General features: G+C 46.8%; 1 protein-coding gene across 1 annotated transcript; it reads left to right on the top strand.

Annotated features, from left to right (window-relative positions):
• The first annotated feature begins 1876 nt into the window (after positions 1-1876).
• LOC124238642 (palmitoyltransferase ZDHHC19-like) lies at positions 1877-18942 on the top strand. The gene is given in 9 exon segments (XM_046659825.1): positions 1877-1893; positions 8424-8798; positions 9147-9268; positions 9807-9946; positions 10777-10949; positions 11349-11454; positions 17631-17716; positions 18055-18234; positions 18882-18942. Coding segments are annotated over 9 exon segments (1260 nt in total).
• The last annotated feature ends 248 nt before the right edge of the window (positions 18943-19190 follow it).

The following is a 19190-nucleotide window of genomic DNA, read 5'->3' as shown; positions in this document are numbered from 1 at the left end:
CATCTATTGGGTGGGGCAGACCCTGGGCTAACAGGCCAGGGGAAGAACTCCAAAGGTGTCTACTAGTGTCTGTGTTAGCATGCTTGTACTAGGTCACAATAAAGGCTACTACCAATATCTCAGTGTCTTGGGAGGTCTCACCTCTCACTGAGATGCACCCAGAGCCTATCAAAGAACTGTGCACCTTTCCTTCTAGAGATTTTAGGTTGCTTTCTGTAATGGATGAATTTGTGCATGGGCCCTTTAAGAGCAGGCTTTTTTCCCCCTTATGTCCAATAGCTTTTCTGGGGGTATTCCCTGATGTAGTTAATATCCAGGAAAGCTAGATATTATGACACTTGTCTTGATTGTGCTGAGTCCAAAAGCTGATTAGTGTGGTAATTCTCCCTCAGTCAGATCCTCCACTCCTCCAGGGAAGGCTTCGTACCTTAAGAGTTCTCCCAGCTGGCAGTGAAGCACCATGGCTTGAAGGCGGCTTTTTTTTCCTCTCTGGAAAGGAATTTCTGGCTCTTCCATCTCAGTCAGCACCATCCCTTGTTGTGCGGGTTCTTTTTATCTAGTTTTCAGTTCTCTCTCAGGGTTAATTGTTCCAGAAGTAGTTCTAAATTTGTTGTGTCTGTCAGAGGAGGTGAATTCCGATTCTGCCTATGCCACCCTCTTGACATTGTCTGCCCTGATCCTTTTAATGTATTGCTGTATTCAGTTTGCTGATATTTTGTTGAGGATGTTTCCATGTATGTTCATCAACATTATTGGCATATAATTTTCCTTCTTTGTGTTGTCCTTGTTGGGTTTTGGGATCAAGGTGATGTTGGCCTCGTAAAATGTGCTAGGAAGTGTTCCATCTTCTTCAACTTTTTGGAAGAGTTTGAGAAGGATAGGTATTAAATCCTCTTTGAATGTGTGATAGAAGTCTCCAGAGTAGCCATCTGGTCCTGGACTTTTATATTTGGGGCGATTTCGGATGACTGTTTCAATCTATTTACTTATGATTGGTCTATTCAGATTCTCTATTTCTTTTTGATTCAGTTTTGGGAGGTTGTATGAGTCTAAGAATTTATCCACTTCTTCTAGGTTATCCAATTTGTGGGCATATAGTTTTTCAAAGTATTCTCTTATAGTCCTTTGTATTTGTTTTAGTATCCATTGCAATTTCTCCTCTTTCATTTCCAATTTTATTTATTTGAGCCTTCTCTCTTTTTTTCTTAGTGAGTCTGGCTAAGGGTTTGTCAGTTTTGTTCATCTTCTTAAAGAACTAGCTCTTAGTTTCATGAGTCATTTCTACTGCTTTTTTGGTTTCGATTTCATTTATTTCTGCTCTAATTTTTGTTATTTCCCTCATTCTACTGACTTTGGGCTCTCTTTGTTTTTCTTTTTCTAATTCTGTCAGGTGAGGTTTGAGAGGCTTATTTGAGATATTTCTTGTTCGTTAAGGTGGGCCTGCACTGCTATGATTTCCCTCTTATGACCACATTTGCTACATCCCGTATGAATTGGTATGGTACATTTGCATTTTCATTTGTCTCCAGATATTTTTTGATTTCTATTTAATTTCTTCAATGATCATTGTTGTTCACTACGGTGTTGTTTAGTCTCCTCATATTTGTCACTTTCCTAGCTTTTTTCTTGCAGTTGATTTCCGGTTTCACAGCATTGTGGTCAGAAAAGGTGCTTGATATGATGTCAATCTTCTTAAATTTATTGAGGCTTGCCTTATTTCCCAATATATGGTCTATCTTGGAGAATAATCCATGTGCCCTTGAGACAAATGTGTATTCTGCTGTTTTTGGGTGGAATGTTCTCCATATATCTATTAAGTCCATCTAGTGAAATGTTTCATTTAATTCCACTATTTCCTTGTTGACTTTCTGTCTCGATGGTCTATCCATTAATGTAAGTGGGATGTTAAGGTCCCCTACCATTATGTTGTTGTTGTTAATGTCTCCTTTTAGGTCAATTAATAGTTGCTATATGTGCTTTGGTGCTCCCGTGTTGGATGCATATATATTTATAAATATTATGTCCTCTTGGTGGAGAGTCCCTTTTATCATTATATATGGCTCCTCTTTGTCTCTTGTCTTTTTTATCTTGAAATCTATTTTGTCTGATATATGTATGGCAATACCTGCTTTCTTTTGTCTGCAATTAGCTTGAAGTATTGTCTCCCATTCCTTCACCCTGAGCCTATGTTTGTCTTTAGAGCTGAGATGTGTTCCCTGGAGGCAGCATATTCTTGGGTCTTATTTTTTAATCCATCCTGCGACTCTGTGTCTTTTGACTGGGGAATTCAATCTATTTACATTTAGAGTGATTATTGATATATGAAGGCTTAATGCTGCTATTTTGTCACTTGTTTTCCAGTTGTTCTGTATTTCCCTTGTTTCTCATACCTCGTATTTCAGACTGCCAATGCAGTTTGTTGATTCTCTATGATGATTTTCTCTTTTCTCTTTATTTATCATTCATGGCTCTGCTCTGATGTTTTGTTTAGTCATTACTCTGAGGTTTGTATAAAAGGTCTTGTAGATATGATAGTCCATTTTCTGATAGCCTCTTATTTCCTTAGTCTAAGGAGGTTCCATCCTTTTCCTCTTCCCTAAGTTATTGTTGTCATAACTTATTCCATCTTGTATTGTGAGTTTGTGGTTTAAATGAAATGATTATAGTTATTTTTGATGTTTTCCTTTCTATGATCTTTAATGTTGTAATTAACTCTTTGCTAACCTGTTCTGATAGACAGCTGCAATTTTCTGATTTTGTCTGCCTATTTATCTCCTTGCTCACAGCTTTGTAAACATGTTGTCTTTTTTTTTTGCAGGAGTAAAAGACTTCTTGATAATTTCTTGTAGGGGAGACGGTCTTCTGGTGATGAACTCCCTCAGGTTTTGTTTATCTGGGAAAGTTTTTATTTCTCCATCATATCTGAAGGATGTTTTCACTGGATAGACTATTCTTGGCTGAAAGATTTTGTCTTTCTGAATTTTGAATATATCATTCTGCCCTCTCCTAGCCTGTAAGGTTTCTGCTGAGAAATCCAGTGGAAGCCTGATAAGGATTCCTCTGTAGGTTATTTTCTTCTGCCTTGCTGTCCTTAACATTTTTTCTTTGTCATTGACATTTGCCAGTTTTACTACTATATGCCTTGAGGAAGGTCGTTTTACATTGATGTAATTAGGAGTCATATTAGCTTCTTTTACTTGTGATTCCAGTGCTTTCCCCAGGTTTGGGAAGTCCTCAGCTATTATTTCTTGGAACAAGTTCTTTGCTCCTCTTTCCCGCTGTTCTCCCTCTGGAATACCTGTAATCCTTATGCTACATTTCCTAATCGAGTCAGATATTTTTCTAAGAATTTCTTCATTTCTTTTTAGTTTTCATTCTCTCTCCTCCTCCACCTGAAGCATTTCTATATTTCCATCCTCTAAATTGCTAATTCTGTCCTCCATAATATCAGCTGTGTTATTTTAGGGATCCAGCTTTTTCCTTATCTCATTCATCATGTTTTTCATCTCCCCCATTTCTGGTTTTTCTTTATAGTTTCAATCTCTTTTGTGAAGAATTCCCTCTGTTCATTAATTGTATTCCTGATCTCATTGCACTTTCTGAGTTTTCTTGCAACTTGTTTAGGTTTTTTTATGATAGCTATTTTGAATTCTCTGTCACGTAGATTATAAATTTCTGTGGCTTCAGGGTTGGTTTCTGGAGAATTGTCATTTTCCTCATGCTCTGAATTACTACTATAGTTTCTCATGATGTTTGATGAACTGATCTTTTTCTGGCATATTTCTGGTCATATCAGGTCACAGATTCCACCAGCTACTGCTAGGGGGAAGCAGGAGCTGTGTTTCTGATCCCACCCCTTTGGTTGAAAGTTGTAGGAATCCTTTGGGTGCTTGTGCTGGCTCAGAAGGCATTTGCCCAGGTGCATAGATCTGCCACCACCTCTTCTAATGGTTGTGCTGATGCTGTGCTTGGTGGGTAGGGCTTCCTCAAGAGGTCAGAGCCAGGTCAAGTCCTTGGGACCACTGTGGCATGGTGGGCTCACCCACCAGCCAGGAAAGTGTTCATGCATGGACTAAGTATTTATTTTTAAACATATGTTATAGTTCCCATTGAGTTGTCATAGACACTAATAAGTGGAACTATCTAGAAAACACACTTCAATGTTTCATAGAATGTTCAAAGGGCTGCTGAAATTTTCCCAGGCTTAAATTTGTGTAAAAGCACTCCTCTGAATTCCAATTATTAGGGCATCATTTTAAACATTTCCTGAGAATTAATTAGCTTGTAAAATATATTCACAGTTTTCCATATTAAGACTCACAGTGATAGTATATAGGACCTCTTATATATGCCTGGATTCAGATACGGTGTGCCCCAGTGAAGAAGTATTTTTGCTCTTTAAAACTGGGTTGTTCTTTTCACATATTTTGGACCAATATGTCAAACAAGTAAAGATTTAAATGAAAAACCAACAATCAGATAAGTTTGACCATTGTCATAGTCATGGTCATAGCCTGCATAAGTCAGACTTTGGAGATGGAACACAAAGCATAAAAAGGGAGCTTATTGTATGCTCATCAGAAAACATTAAAACTGATCAACAATATTCTGAAACAAATAGCTACAAATTCTGAAACAAATAGCCACCATCTGATATCTCTCATTGGTGTTATTCAGTCATATGTCATGAATTCTCATTCTGTCAACCCTGGCTCAACAGTCTATGTTCTTGAAGTCATCTGTTCCCAGGCCCTGTAGTCCTGGAGTCCCGAGTGTTAGGTCCCCCCTGGTGTTTGCTCTGGTGGTCAAGTTAGCTTCTTCTAGGAAGGCTGTAAGCATGGGTCTGTTTCAGGTATCCCTTTCTCAGGCTTTCCTTGTCTGACATTTCTTCCAGAAGACCCAATCTCTGGTCTGTAGCTTCTCTAGGGACCTTCAGTCAAAAATGAAGGGAGCAGAGAAACCATGTGTTGATACCAGGCAGGTTAACGTATTAGAGTAGCTAACATTCTCAGAATAGAGGAGAGTGGAATCTGTATTGGGGTGAGGTAGATATGTGCATGGGTTCCCATAATTATTTCATGAAGACTCCACTGATAATTAACCTAAGGAGAAAATGTATTAATGGACAGTGAAAACACAGACTAATCTGTATGTAAAGCATGTGCCACAATTGCTGCCAATTGACATAAGTGTTTTAAACCAAGGAATAAAATATTCTCAGAAGCCAATTCATTGACAGTCTTTGTGTTGGGCCTTGCACTTGAATTCAAGTGTGCTTTTCCCCACTCTGCAAGAGTATCCAAATTGCTGAAAACTTATTCATATTTGTTACCAAACCCAAACACAGGTTCATTTACCTGCCATACAGTAGGGCCAATAAAGAAAAAACTGAAACACCAGTCTTGTGGCAAGAAAAGACCTTTAGTATTGAAAGAGGAGGAGATGGGAGTTAGAACTCAGATCCACCTCCTTGAAGGGAAAAAGGTAGGTTTTTCTCTAGGGTTTTAGGTAGGGGAAGGAGAGCATGTGCTGGGGTTTTATGTAGGTGGGTGGGAGCCTGTGGCCATGCAGGTTAGGGCCTTCCTGCCAGCCTGTGTTGGGCCTTGAAGACTGAATTTCTTTTTCCTTGACCAACTGGACTTTTCTGGTTAATTTTCATCTTCAGCCTGCTTTTGGCTTTGTGAGGCTGAATCTTGATGTCTGGACCTTGACTTTCTGGGAAAGGCAGCTCACTCACATACTAAGGAGGGATAGAAAGACCTGGTTAGTTTTTTTTTTTTAAAGATTTTATTTTTCCTTTTTCTCCCCAAAGCCACCTGGTACATAGTTGTGTATTTTTAGTTGTGGGTCCTTCTAATTGTGGCATGTGGGATGCTGCCTCAGCATGGCTTGATGAGTGGTACCACGTCCGCGCCCAAGATCCAAACTGGTGAAACACTGGGCCACTGAAGCAGAGAGCGCGAACCTAACCACTCAGCAACGGGGCTGGCCCCAAGACCTCGTTTGTTTTGAGCAACAGTTGATTATGCTGAATGTGCACAGCTGCAGGTAGCAAAGCTTCTTTCAAAGTTTTTTGCTCTAGGGAAGATTTTTTAACTTCTTCATGCTTGGTTTCATATTGTTAACCCCTACCCATGCAAAACCCAGATTAAATATTCTTTTTTATTTATCAGTTTTTCTCTGTTTTTTTTTTTTTCTTTTTTGCTGAGGAAATTGTCCCTTAGCTAAGTTCTGTTGCCAATCTTCCTCTTTTTGCTTGAGAAAGGTTGTCCCTAGCTAACATCCATGCCAATCTTCCTCTATTTTGTGTGTGGGATGCTGCCAGAGCATGGCCCAACCAGCGGTGTGTGGGTCCTCACCTGGGATCCAAACCTGTGAACTCCAGGCTACGAAAGCAGAGTGTGCAAATTTAAGTGCTATGCCACTGGGCCAGCCCCTATCTCTATGTTTTTAACATCCTTTGATGCTTGAGAGTGCCATGTCATGGGTTTTGGGGGTGGGTAGCAAGCCTTTGGTGATACCTAGCAGCCAAAAAGACACAAGGCCAATTTCATTCTTCTGAATTTGGGGCTCAGCATCAGAAAATAGCAACATGCAAGAGTTGTTGCTCTGTGTGAGTACAGGTGTCTGAGGAGAAGAAAGGTCATAGTGTTGGCATGATATTAATCAGACTAACAGTCTTGTAGATGTCACAGCAGAAGGTAACATAAAAAACACTGAGCATTTTCAGCTTTTTTTTAGAAGTGAGGAATCTTCTATCATTCTATTAATTCTATCTTATCATTCTATTAATTTGCTTAAAATTAAGACTATTCATTTATGTTAAGTGAGATAATAACTCTCTACCATCAGGTAGAATAGACAGAGATAAAATAATAACATTTTAGCGCATCAGGTGGAAAAGAGACTGTGATCCAAACATCATTTCTCTTCCAAGCTAGCAGTTCTTCCTCTCTATGATACACACACTTTTAAAAAATTAATTTTAATATATTTCAATATGTAGATATTTTAAATGTGCATACATATATACAGTTATATGAAATTGCAAAAATGAGAATATCTAAAGCTTTCAACTTTAGTATTTAAAATATAATCTTATCAAGTATAAGACAATATTCTTAGAACACAGATTTTTAACTTCTTAATTTGAATGTCATTAAGAAAAAATATGTTTGTATAGTCAAAATAAAAGTAACAATAATTCATGTTGATGAGGGACTTTTGCTCTCTCTCTCTCTCTTTTTTTTAACCTCAGAGTCAGGCAGGCTGCATTTGGCCCAAGCTTACTTTTTCTTTTTTTTTAAGATATACTTTTTGGTAAGGAAGATTGGCCCTGAGCTAACATAGGTTGCCAATCTTCCTTTTTTTTTTTCCCTCCCCAAAGCCACAACATATATATCCTAGTTGCAGGTTATTCTACTTCTTCTATGTGGGATGCTGCCACAGCAAGGCTTGATGAGCAGTGCATAGGTCCTTGCCAAGGATCCCAACCAGCGAACACCAGGCTGACAAAGAGAAGGGTGAACTTAACCACTGGGTCACAGGGCTGGCCCCTTCTGTTTTTAATCAAATTAATTTCCTGAGAATGTTCCAGGTCAATTACTCCCATTCGATATCAGCCCAAGTTTTTAAAGCAAAGTAAGAATCTTGGAATCACATATTTTATCCATGTTCAAGAATAATACAATCACTGTTGAAACTAAAGTGACTATCAAAATGCCACTACACTTCAACACATGGGAGCTCTGAAAATGTCTGCAGTGGCTGCCTCTCAGCAAAGACTCCCCAGTGGGTTTGTGGTAGTTGCTCTGAGACTAATTGGTGGCACTTGAGTCACAGGTCTTTTGGAACTGTGAGCCACAGTTGGGGGAATCTTCCAAACACAGAGGGGTTTAGATGCTCAGTAGCTAAAATGAATGACAACTGTCAGCTGCATGTAACAGAGAAGCCAGTTATTTTCTCACATCATAAGCAGCTCAGAGGCAGGCAGTTCAAGACTGGGGCAGTGAATCAACAATGTCATCTAATGTTGTCTCTGTAGCATGTTGACTTGTTGCCTAACGGGTCCAAGAGGCTGCCCCTGGCCAGCACATCTAGGTTCAAGACAGGAAGAAGAAACAGAGCTGTGCTGTGCCCTTTTCCCCTTTTATCAGGAAGGCAAAAGCTTTTCTAGAAACCCTCGAAAGACATCCGCTTACATCTCGTTGACCAGAATTTCATCAAGAAAAGCCAGGAAACAAGGGAAGCTGTGAAATTATTTTGCTGCCCCCTCCTGCAAAGTGGACTTTTGTGATAGCAAAAAGGAAAAGCTGAAGACAGAGTGAGCAGTGAGCACGGTTTGCTTCGATCAGCACTTCCCCTGAAAGGGCGATTGGAATCACCCCTTCTCCCCATGTGCTTCTCTACCCTGTGGAGTGAAGCCAACCTGGCAGGGGCAGGACCTCTCAGTCCCCAGCCAGTGGGGGTGGCGGGCGTTGCCGTTGGAAGTGCTGGTCACAGGCTGCAGAGCCCCTAGCCCACATTCTCCTCAGCCTCGGTGATGTCACACTGGGACTTCTGCCTTCCACCCTGGGCTGTGGCTTGGGCGCTCAATATGTCTTCAACAGTCGCTATGGATATAGGGCTCCTGGAGCCAGTATCGGCGAGGGCGCCTGTGGGCACTGGAGGTGCCGCCATGCCGCTCTCTTGCGGGGTGGCAGACCTCAGGACCCACTTCCCTGGATGCTCCTGAGCCTGTTCGCTGCCTTCAGTGTCGAGCTGCTGCTCGTCCTTAGTGGCCTCTTCTTCGCATTCCCGTGAGTCTCCCACCCAGGCCAGCAGGTTTCTGACAGACACAGAAAGAAAAAGAGATGATGATAGCATGGAGCAGGGGAAGTGCAGAAGAGGGGTCAGGGAAGGGAGGATATTCTAGGCAGAGGGCCCTGAATGTGCAAAGGCACTGAGGCATAGAGTGCTTGGTGCCCCTGGGAGCTGGTGGTGGTGGGTAGTGTTGGGTGACAGCTGGTGGAGCCTCTGTGGATCTGTCACTAGCCTGGATATTTATGGCAGGCTTTAAGGTCTATGAGTCCTGACCAGGTGGACTGAGTCCTGGGGGGAGCTCAGGACCTCCCGCAGATCAGGGCTGAGTCCTGCTCTGGTCTCAGTTGCAGATGGCTGGTCCAGAACAGGGAGTGGGTCGATCCCGTTGTCACAGGCCCCCTCTTCATCCTGACCTTCTTCAGTCTCGTTTCCCTCAATGTGTCAGACCCTGGCATCTTGCATCAAGGTGAGTTCTCAGCCCCTGGGAGAAGGAGGTAGCAACCTAAAGGCTCCTGCCTGCAAAGATGATTCCTAACGTGCTCCCCACTCCCCTTCTTGGCCTCAAGACCCCTTCTCCCCACATCCTCCTCTGCTTGGGCCCTGCTTCTGTGCTTCATTTCCCAATCCACCGGGATGTGGAAAACAGAATTCCGGAGGTTTCCAGTTGCCTTGGAGGGGAGGGCGGGGCAGGCCAGGGAGAGAAGCCAGGTATTGACAACCACTCAGTTCTCTCCTCCTTCCCACTGCACACACTCCTTAAAGCATCAATCCCAGTTCCAAAGGCCTGTGTCATCACAGAGCTCCTCTGGCTGGAAATTACCTTCCCTTGGGCTACCAGCCTCTCCCAGTTTGGTCAGGCAGCTGAGTGGGGACCGGGAATTCCCATGCCCACCTGCTCCCCACCCTTCCTGGAGCCCTGTGATGCTGCGGGGCTGCCCCCACCCCTGCCAGCAGCAGAGTGATGGAAAGGCTCCTGCTGCTGCCCAATCCTCTTCCCATGCCAGGCTCCAACGAACTGGGCCCCATGATGGTGCCTGTGGTGTGGGTGAACCACAGGGCCTTCCGCCTGCAGTGGTGCCCAAGGTGCTGCTTCCACCACCCGCTCCGGACCCACCACTGCCCATGGTGCAACATTTGTGTGGAGGTGAGTGCCCCTCTCATCTGCCCACCTGCCCCCCACCCACTGCCCTGCCCAGCACCTGGCTGGGACTAGAAGGTCCACTTACTTGGGGTGCCCGTGGCAGGTGTGAAACTACTTCCAAGACTGCTAAATGCCAAGAGTGGCAGTCACTCCCAGCCACTCTTGGTCACTCATGCAGGTCACTGCATCTGTGCCTGCAGCTGTCCTGGGAGGCTGGCCCTTGCCTAGCCAGGTGCTGACAGGCACAGGTGCATCCACATCTATGCTTGCCCTGGTCAGGCCAGGGGGAGGAAAGGCACCCTTGTCCTACACCAGGCCTCGCTGACACTAGATGCCCCAGGGCCCTATGGCCAGCTGCAGGCCCGGCCTGGGAGGATTTGCCTGTCCTCTTCTGGGGTTCCATGCCAGACAATCAACTGTGTTCTGAGAGCTTTTCTCTCTCGTGCATGGCCTGCCAAGGTTTACAAATGTGCTGTCTTATCTGCTACTTACAAAACCCTGGGAGGCTGGTGAGGGGATGTCAACCTTACTCTCATTCAGTGGATGAGGAAAGAGAGGCCCCAAGATATTCTCTGTCCTGCCCAAGGTTACATCAGGATGTTCCCACAGAAGGCCAGGCAGGCCTAGTCTCTAGAGGCCTCTTGACAGGTGACCTTGAGCCACAGAGCCCTGAAGTGCTCTAACCACAGAAAAGCCAGCGATTGGGACTTTGTGGCTTCGTTTCTCCCAGGAAACAGAGCCAGTGCCGGGGACCATCTAGGGTAAGGCTCAGGTTTGGGGGCTATGGAGGCCAGGCCTGGTCCTGCAGGGGAGCCCCCCATCCTCTTGCCCAGGACTTTGACCGCCACTGCAAGTGGGTCAACAACTGCGTCTGTCACCGCAATTTCCGTGTCTTCATGCTGTAGGTCCTGTCGCTATGCCTGTTCTCGGGCGCCATGCTGGTCACCGTCCTGATGTTCCCAGTGTACAGGACTCAGCTTCCCTTCTCTATGGACGAGATCGTCGCGTATCCGCCAGGCTGTGGCGCCCTCCAGGGGAGCAGTGGGGAGGGCAGGGACAGCCAAGGGACAGACCAGGTCACAGGGGCGGGGCGAGCGGTGGGCGGGGTCCGAGAGAGGAGCCGTTTGGGAGGATCAGTCTGGGAGGAGTGAGGGCGGTAGGGTCGGGGAGATGGGCGGGTCTCGGAGGCTCTGCGGAGAGTTGAGAATCTAGCAGCGAGGTGGATGGAGGTGGGCAGAAGTTGGCCCGGGGCCTGGACAGCAGGGTGGGGTGAGGTTTACCCGGGGCTGGAGCGGAGGGAGAGGATGGACACTCGGGTTGTGGGCTGCGCCGTTGGGGCGGAGCCTGGGTGAGGGGCGGGGCCAACGAGGACACTTGAGGGCACAGCTCCTTAGCTCGTGGGCAGCAACGTCGTGGCCTTACCCGCCGCCGGCTTCCTGGAGCCTCTCTTCGTGCTGCTGGTCATCAAGGCCAGGTCGGTGAGCGCGGCCGAGCGCTGCCACGAGGGCAAGGTACGTGGGCCCGGGGGAGCCACGACACCAGGCTAGGACGGTCCCCTTGTCCCTCCCCTTTCTGCTGTTTCTCCACCGCCCTGGTCCTCATGGCCTGAACTCCCTCGAAGGTACCTCGTTAGCCTTAAGATCCTGATTCAGCTCCCCTGTCGCCTCCACTGGGGCTCAGTGTCAGTCTCTCTCCTGGGTGCCCTGCGTCCAGGGCCTTCTGTGTGCCAGGCGGCGCGTGCATTATTTTCACGCTGCGCGGAGTGGTGAGTAAGGCTCCATCCTGCGCTGGTGTTGAGGAGGAGCCTGAAGTCAGAATAACTCCCGCCAGACGCCGGTCAACACTGAGAGAGGGGCCCGCCCACGCTGTGCAACACAGACTGAGAGAGGGAACGGAGAGTTCAGAGAGGACCGCGGTGGAGAGGGTTTTGGGTGGGCGGAGGGCAGAGGGCAGGGCGGTGCAGGAGAGGGGCACAGCTTGCAAAAAGGCAGGGATGCCCGAAAGGCTGCGGACTGTTGACAAGACGGTGAGGAGACGATTGTCATTGCAGCAGAGAGTGGATGGGAAACGAAGTGGCCTGCTTGGCATTGGGCAGGTGGGAAAGGCTGAGAACGTCAGCTGGAGAGTTTAGTCTTGGGACCTGGAAACCTGGGAGCCACGGCAGGATTTTGTTTGTTTGTTTGTTTTTACATACAGTAAAATTCACCCTTTTTAAGCACCCAGTTCTATGAGTGTGGACAAGCATGGACAGTCCTGTAGCTACCACCATAATTAAAATTCAGAACACTTCCATCAGCCCCGAAATTCTCTGATGGTCCTTTGTAGTCAGTTTGTCCCGTACCTGCTGCCCCTGGCAACCACTGCGTTGTACTATCCCCACAGATTTTCTCTTTCCAGAACCTCCTATAAATGGAATTCACAGCCTTTTGAGTCTGGTGTCTTTCACATCGCATAATTGACCTGAGATTCATCCATGTTGTTGCCTATATGAGTAGTGTCTTCCTTTTACTGCTGGTCACTGTTCCGTCCTATGGATCTACCACAGCTTGTTTATCCATTTGCCAACTGAAGGATATTTGAGTTGTTTCCAATTTTTGGTAATCATAAAAAAGCGGCCATAAACATTTGTGTACAGTTCCGTGAAGATAAGTTTTCATTTATTTTTGGTAAATAGGTAAGAGTGGCCTTGCTGGGTTCTATGGTAACTGAATGTTTCACTTTGTAAGCAACTGCCAAATTATCTTCCAAAATGCCTGTACCATTTTGCATTCCCACAAGCAACCTATGAGAATTCCAGTTGCTTCTGCATCCTCACTGACATTTGGCATTGTCAGGTTTTTTTTTTTTTTTCCATTTTAGCTAGTCTAAGAAATGTGTGGTGGTATCTCATAGGGGTTTTAATTTGTGTCTTCCTAATGACTAACGACGTTGAGCATGTTTTCATGTTCTTATTTGCCACGTGTGTATCTGTGATTAAATGTCTGTTCCAATCTTTTGCCCATTCAAAAAACTTGAGTTGTTTTCTTCTTGTAGAGTTTTAAGTGTTTTGTATATATTCTGGATTCAGATATGTGTTTTGCAAATATTTTTCCCCAGGCTATGGCTTGTCCTCTCATTTTCCTGACAATATCTTTCAAAGATCAGAAGTTTTATACTTTCATGAAGTGCCATATCAGTTTTGTCTTTTACGGATTGTGTTTTTGGTGTTGTAATTAAGCAGTCTTTGCCTTACCCAAGGTCCCAAAGATTTTCTCATGTGTTTTCTTCTAAAAGTTTTATAATTTTAGATTTTCTGTTTAGGCTTAAGATTCATTTTGGTTAAATTTTGTATGCGATGCAAGGTACGGGTCAAGATTTATTATTTTGCAAGTGGGTTGTGCCAACACCGTTTGTTGGAAAGACCGTCCTTCTCCATTGTGTTGCCTTTGCACGTTTATCAAAAATCAACTGACTATATAGATGTGGCTGTATTTCTGAACTCTCTATTCTTGCCAATGCCACACTGTCTTCCTTAGTAGCTGTCTATTAAGTCTTGAAATCACACAATGTGAGATCTCTAACTGTGCTCTTTATTTTCAAAGTTCATTTGGCTGTCCTAGATCCTTTGACTTTCCATATAAATTTTAGCATCAACTTGTGAATTTCTACAAAAATCTTTGCTGAGATTTTCATTTGCATTGCATTGAGTGCAAAGATCAATTTGGAAATTTGACATTTTAACAATATTGAGTTTTGAATCCGTGTGCATGGGATACCTCTCCATTTATTTAGGTCATCCCTGATTTCACAGTGTTTTGCAGTTTTCAGTGTATTGATCATACACACATTGTGTTAGATTGTGTCCAAGTATTTCATGTGTTTTTCTGCTTTTATAAATTTTTCAAAATTTGATTTCTATTTGTTTATTATTATAAAAAGACATAATGGAGTTTTTATATATTGTTCTTGGATCTTGCAATTTTGCTAGACTGTCTTCTTAGTTCTAGTAGATTTTTTCTTGATCCTACATAGAAATTCATGTCATCTCTGTATAAGGACAGTTTCATTTCTTATTTTCCAACATGTATGACTTTATTACTTTTTCTTTTTTTTTTTTAAGATTGGCACCTCAGCTGAAATCTGTTGCCAATCTTCTTTTATTTACTTTCTCCTTCTCCAGAAAGCCCCCCAGTACATACTTGTATATTCTAGTTGTAGGTTCTTTTGTTTCTGCTCCGTGGAACACGGCCTCAGCATGGCTTGATGAGTGGTGCTAGGTCTGCATGCAGGATCTGAACCCAGGAAGCCCTGGGCTGCCAAAGTGGAGTGCGAGAACTTAACCTCTTGGCAATGGGCCGCCCTCTCTTTTCCTTTTCTTACTGCAGTGTCTTGGACCTCTGGTCCAGTGTTGAGTTGGAGGGGTAAAAGTGAACATCCTTGCCATGGGTTTCCTTCAGTAGTACAATGACTTGACTCTAAGCTGTTTTAGTAAGACTGTAGTGGGTCACGTTGATGAGGGTGGGGTTGGAGGCACTGAGACAGTTGAAAAGACAGAGCAGTCCTCTGCCCCCACCACCTCCCTTCCTTCCAGTCACCACTCCATCACCCATATTTGGTCCCCAGCTCACCTGTGACTCCTCTGCTCAGCTCTTACTCATCAGCCCGCTGTGGTCTGCCTGTCTTCTCTCTCCAGATTCAGTCCATCCTTTCAGCCTCTCTTGGGCAGCACTGTCCCTTCCCACATCCTATGGTTCTTCAGCCCCAGGTCAGGCCATAGGCCTGCCCTCCCTCCACTGCTCAGAATGGGGGTCTCCCATCCAGGCTCTCCAGTCTTAGGAAACGTAAACGTCGTCTTCTCTTTGACATTCACCAGGCACTCTTTCCCATTACCTGAAGAACCCACTCAGGTATTCTTCACACACCTCAACTTCATTTCCTTCCTACCTCCCTCCCCTGACCACCACTTCTGCTGGGGCCGCTTGCTTAGTGGTTGATATAGCAAGAGCTCTGGAGCCAGTCCACATAAATTGAAATCACGGCTCCACAGCATAGAAGCAGGGAGAGCTTTGGCATGTTACTTATTCACCTGGTGCCTCAGTTTCTCCATCTCTATAAGAAGGTAACATGGGTTACTTTGTGTAAGACACATAGCACAGTGGCTGATATAAGTGTCCTATACATCGTTGTTATTGTTACCGTTCCTTCCCATCATCGTTTACACATGTTCATGTCTCTCTCATCTTAAAAACAAAGCAAGCATCCAATCACATCACCGTCCTCCGCTCCACATGTCCTACTCTCCCCTCAGCACAGCCGTAGTTCCTGAGAGAGTTGTCTGTGCTCATGAGTGTCATTCTGCACCTTCCTCAGCCCACTTCAGCCTCTGTCCTCACTGGCACACTGATGCTGCACCCTCCATGTGGCCAAAGCCAGTGTCCAGTCCTCAGATGGATGTTTCCGGGCTGTACACAGCCCCACCTGAAGCTGAAGGCACCTGCCGTGGCCATCCCCAGCCCCTCAAGCCCGGCTCCCCCTGCTTTCCTGCCGGCTGCTCCTCTGCCTGCACCATGGAGTCTTGGCCTGGGCTGCCTGCTCTTCCCTCTGATCCCCTCTCTCTGCTGCTCTCCCTCCCCAGCTGCCCTCCCCACCCTGCAGGTTATAGTTGGGTCTATTGTTTGTGGAGTGTTCTCAGTCCCCAGTGCAGTGCCTGGAAGGTTGTTGAGGCCCCAAATATTTATGAGCTAACGAGTGAACCTACAGATGAAAGAATGCATAAGGCTCTGGGATAGAAGGAGAGAGAGAGAGAGAGAGAGAGAAACCTGGAGCCTAAACCCTGGGGAAGAAGGCGAGAGAGCAGAGGCCGCAGGGAGCTGGCAGGAGATGGGGCAACAAGATGCCCACTTGGGTTTTGGTTCTGCGGAGTGTGAGGGCATTTGAGACTCACAGTTGGAGCAGGAGACCCAGGTCTGGAGCCAGTGAGAGAGGGCAGTGTGGGAGCTCGGAGCTGTCGGTTCCACTCACGGCTGGTTGGTCCCCTGTGGGGAGAGGAAGGTGCAGTAGCTATTAATCAGTTCTTATGAATCCATCCAACAGTTATCACTCCTTTAAGCACTGAACAAGCAGCATTTTCCTGTACTGCATATACATCTCATAAATCAAAATGGATTTCTCTACATTTGAAATTTTGATTGTAAATTTCACCTAACTCTGTTCACCATTTAGTGTCCCTTAAATGCTTTAAACACCTTAAAGAAGGCAGGACTCAAACTCTCACAGTGGTTAGCGTTGCTTTCTAGCAGCCATGGGACCTTCTGTAGCTGTCTTGACTTTTCCTGCCCCAGGGCTCAACTGCCCTGCGTGAAGTCCTGGCTCCTTTTGGAGGAGAATAGTTCTGAAGGTCAAAATCTTTGTGACAGGGGCAGGGGTCACAGGCGAGCTGGTGGTGGGCAGAGGCACTTCGGGGCCACTTTTCGTCATGACGAACATTTTGTAGCTGGGGCTCTTGAAGTCGGGTTGAGACTGCGCCTGCCTTGTGGAGGAGGAGGGGCCTAGGCCGATGGGTGGAGGGTGGTGAGGAGGACAGCCTGGTCAGCAGTGTCCAGGGCAGGACTTGACTTTTGGACCTGACTTTTCCTGCACTGGGAGCTCGGGACCTTGAGCCCAGATGTCCAGGGCCATGGGAGTTTGGTTAGGGAAGTATGATTGGGCCCCAACCAACTGCCCTTCCAGATAGTGAAATTCAGTCAAGGCACAAGTGTAGAAAACAATGAGAGCTGGGAAAGCAGAGAAGGGGGAGCGGGGGGTGGAAGTGTCTTTGGAGTGGTTTCGTAGCAAAAGGCTGATGTGATAGTGTGTTTGGAAAGAGGTGGCAGGAGGATGTGTGTGGCCAAAGGTGACAGAGATGGGAGGATGCTGCCTGCTGCAGAGACCAGCTAGGTAGCCAGCTGAAGGGGCAAACGGAATGAATAGGCAGAACACAGTCTATATAATAGACACAACACACTCTATATTATTTAATGGGACAGGGGACCATCAGCCTCAAGGACTGTGGTGACATCCCTCTGATCACCACGTATTTATTTGCAGGCCAAGAAGTACAAGCATAGCAGGAAAGCATGCCAGCAGGGATATGCAAATCAAAGCTCCACAGTTCTAGTCTTCTCCCCTTCAATGTACCCCGGCCCTACACAAGGCCATTCTCTTAGGGAGTATCCTGGGAACAAACAATCTGGCAATTTATGCAGGTGGCGTTCCATTCCTGCAAGGGCCTGGCGTTCCTAAGCCCCTTGCCTTCGTGTTTGATGAGATACTCTCTTCCGGCCTTTGATTCCAAAGCACAAACAATCTAGCATAGTAATTTATGAGAATCAGCAGATCGCATATTTCTCAGTCACCCATTTTGTAATTTGTTCTTGCTAAGCTTAAAGCCTTCCAATAATGTTGCTATGCTCTCCTGCAACAGCTGCCAAAGGGGTGCCAGGTGAGGGGAGGATCCCTGAGATGGCAGGAGAAGGGGTGCAGGGCCAGTGGTTGCCTGGAGAGAGCAACTCAGGTGGGTTGGGGAGGCCTTGGGTTAACCTCTCGGCTTCTGTGCTCTTGGGATCTTGCTGCAGCCCTGGGCTGAGCTGACTGGCTCGTTAGGGGGATGGGGTTGGCTGTCCCAGTCCTGCTGGATCTGAGCTCTTCTTCCTGCTCTTGCCCCCTCTAGTACCGATACCTGCATGTAAACAACCCTTTCGACCTTGGCTGTGGCAGAAACTGGTATTTCACAATTTGTGCGCCGTGGGGACCCAAGTGAGTTGGCAAACCAGAGGCCTGAGTGGTGACCCTGGGGCTGGTGGGGTGGGGTGAAGCTGGGTCATCTCACTGAGCCCTTAGCACGGCTCCCAGGCTCTTCCAGTCACTCTTGTTGTCCTTTTGGGCTTTTCTCCAGGGCCGTGTGGGAGCCTCTGGAGCCTCCCCTTCCTGGCCTCTGAGGGTTCTCACCCAAGAAATGGGGCAGAGGGCACAGCAGCCTGGATGCATCTGGCCCCAACTCCCTGCACGGATGAGCTAGAGCTTTCTGCTCTGCAAGCTGAGGGGGATCAGGCCAGGAGGGCCATGACCCCTTCCATCTGGCTTGTGCTCCCCAGATACATGGCTGAAGCTGTCGGGCTGCAGAGAGTGGTGGGGCCTGACTGGGTGCCCATGCAGACCCTGCACTGCCCAATGGGTCCCTCTGAGCCCAGTCTCCCAGCTGTCCCTGGGCCAGGATCTGGGTCTCTATGCACGGGGACAGGGAGCGGTGATCCTGCAGTCCTCCAGGAGGTGAGGTGTGTCTGTGTGTGTGTTTGTGTGCACAGGCGTGGAAGCATGTGCCCGTAATGTTCGTAAACTGCATCTCCAGATTGTACAGATGTGGGGGTTAGCCCTCCCCATGGTGGGGTGGGCCTGAAGCTGGAGCACCGAGAGATCAAGTGAGGGGATCATAGTCCCCAGGAGTGTTGGAAATAGAGTGACAGGTCTCAGGAATACACCAGGGGTCCCTGGAGGCAGAAAGGGAAAAGATCACACCACTACCTTGCTGGTCGGCATTCACCCGTCACTTACCCTTTCTGGGCCTCAGTTTCCTTGCTGTTAGTGAGGACTGAGAGTAGTCCGGTGGTTTCTAATTTGGGGCGACAGATTCCTTTATTTAAAGGCAACTTTTAATCTGGAGCTGAGTGTATGAAACATGTGGAAGTGGAGCATTAGGAATGAAGTGGGGGTAGGTAATTCACAAGCCTTGGTCCCAGGGCTCCTGCAGTGGCATTCGTTGGTGCCAGCCCACACCCTTGCTCTGCATGTGGGGGGTGGCGGCTTGCTCCCCAGCTGGTGCACCATGCGCTGTGGGGCTGTCGTGGGGACAGCCCTGATCCTCCACTCTGCGTTTAGGTCCACACAGGCTGACCCAGTACTAACTCTGCTGGGGGGGCTCTAGACAAAGCTCGGTCACATCTCGCCCCTTTGCCCCTGGAGACGCCAAGATCCTCGGCACCTGAACCTCACCTCTTGAGCCCACGTGGATGCTCTCTGCATCATGTCCCCCAACAGCCTGGGTCTCAGTTTCCCCACTGGGCAAGGACATAACTTTCCTCTGACACTGATAGGCGACCATGACCCCTCCTGCTCTGGGATGTTGATTCTGGCTCTTTCTAGTCACTCCCACCAGAGATTTCTAGGATTTCTTTAGGAAAGTCCCTTAATTCAGCCTCCTCCGACCCTCAAGGGCTAAGAGGGCCCTAGCCCA

The sequence above is a fragment of the Equus quagga genome, chromosome 4 (assembly GCF_021613505.1).
Source record: "Equus quagga isolate Etosha38 chromosome 4, UCLA_HA_Equagga_1.0, whole genome shotgun sequence".
NCBI lineage: Eukaryota > Metazoa > Chordata > Mammalia > Perissodactyla > Equidae > Equus > Equus quagga.
The sequence above is the reverse complement of the archived record's forward strand: the minus strand, read 5'-3'. Positions and strand labels throughout refer to the sequence as shown.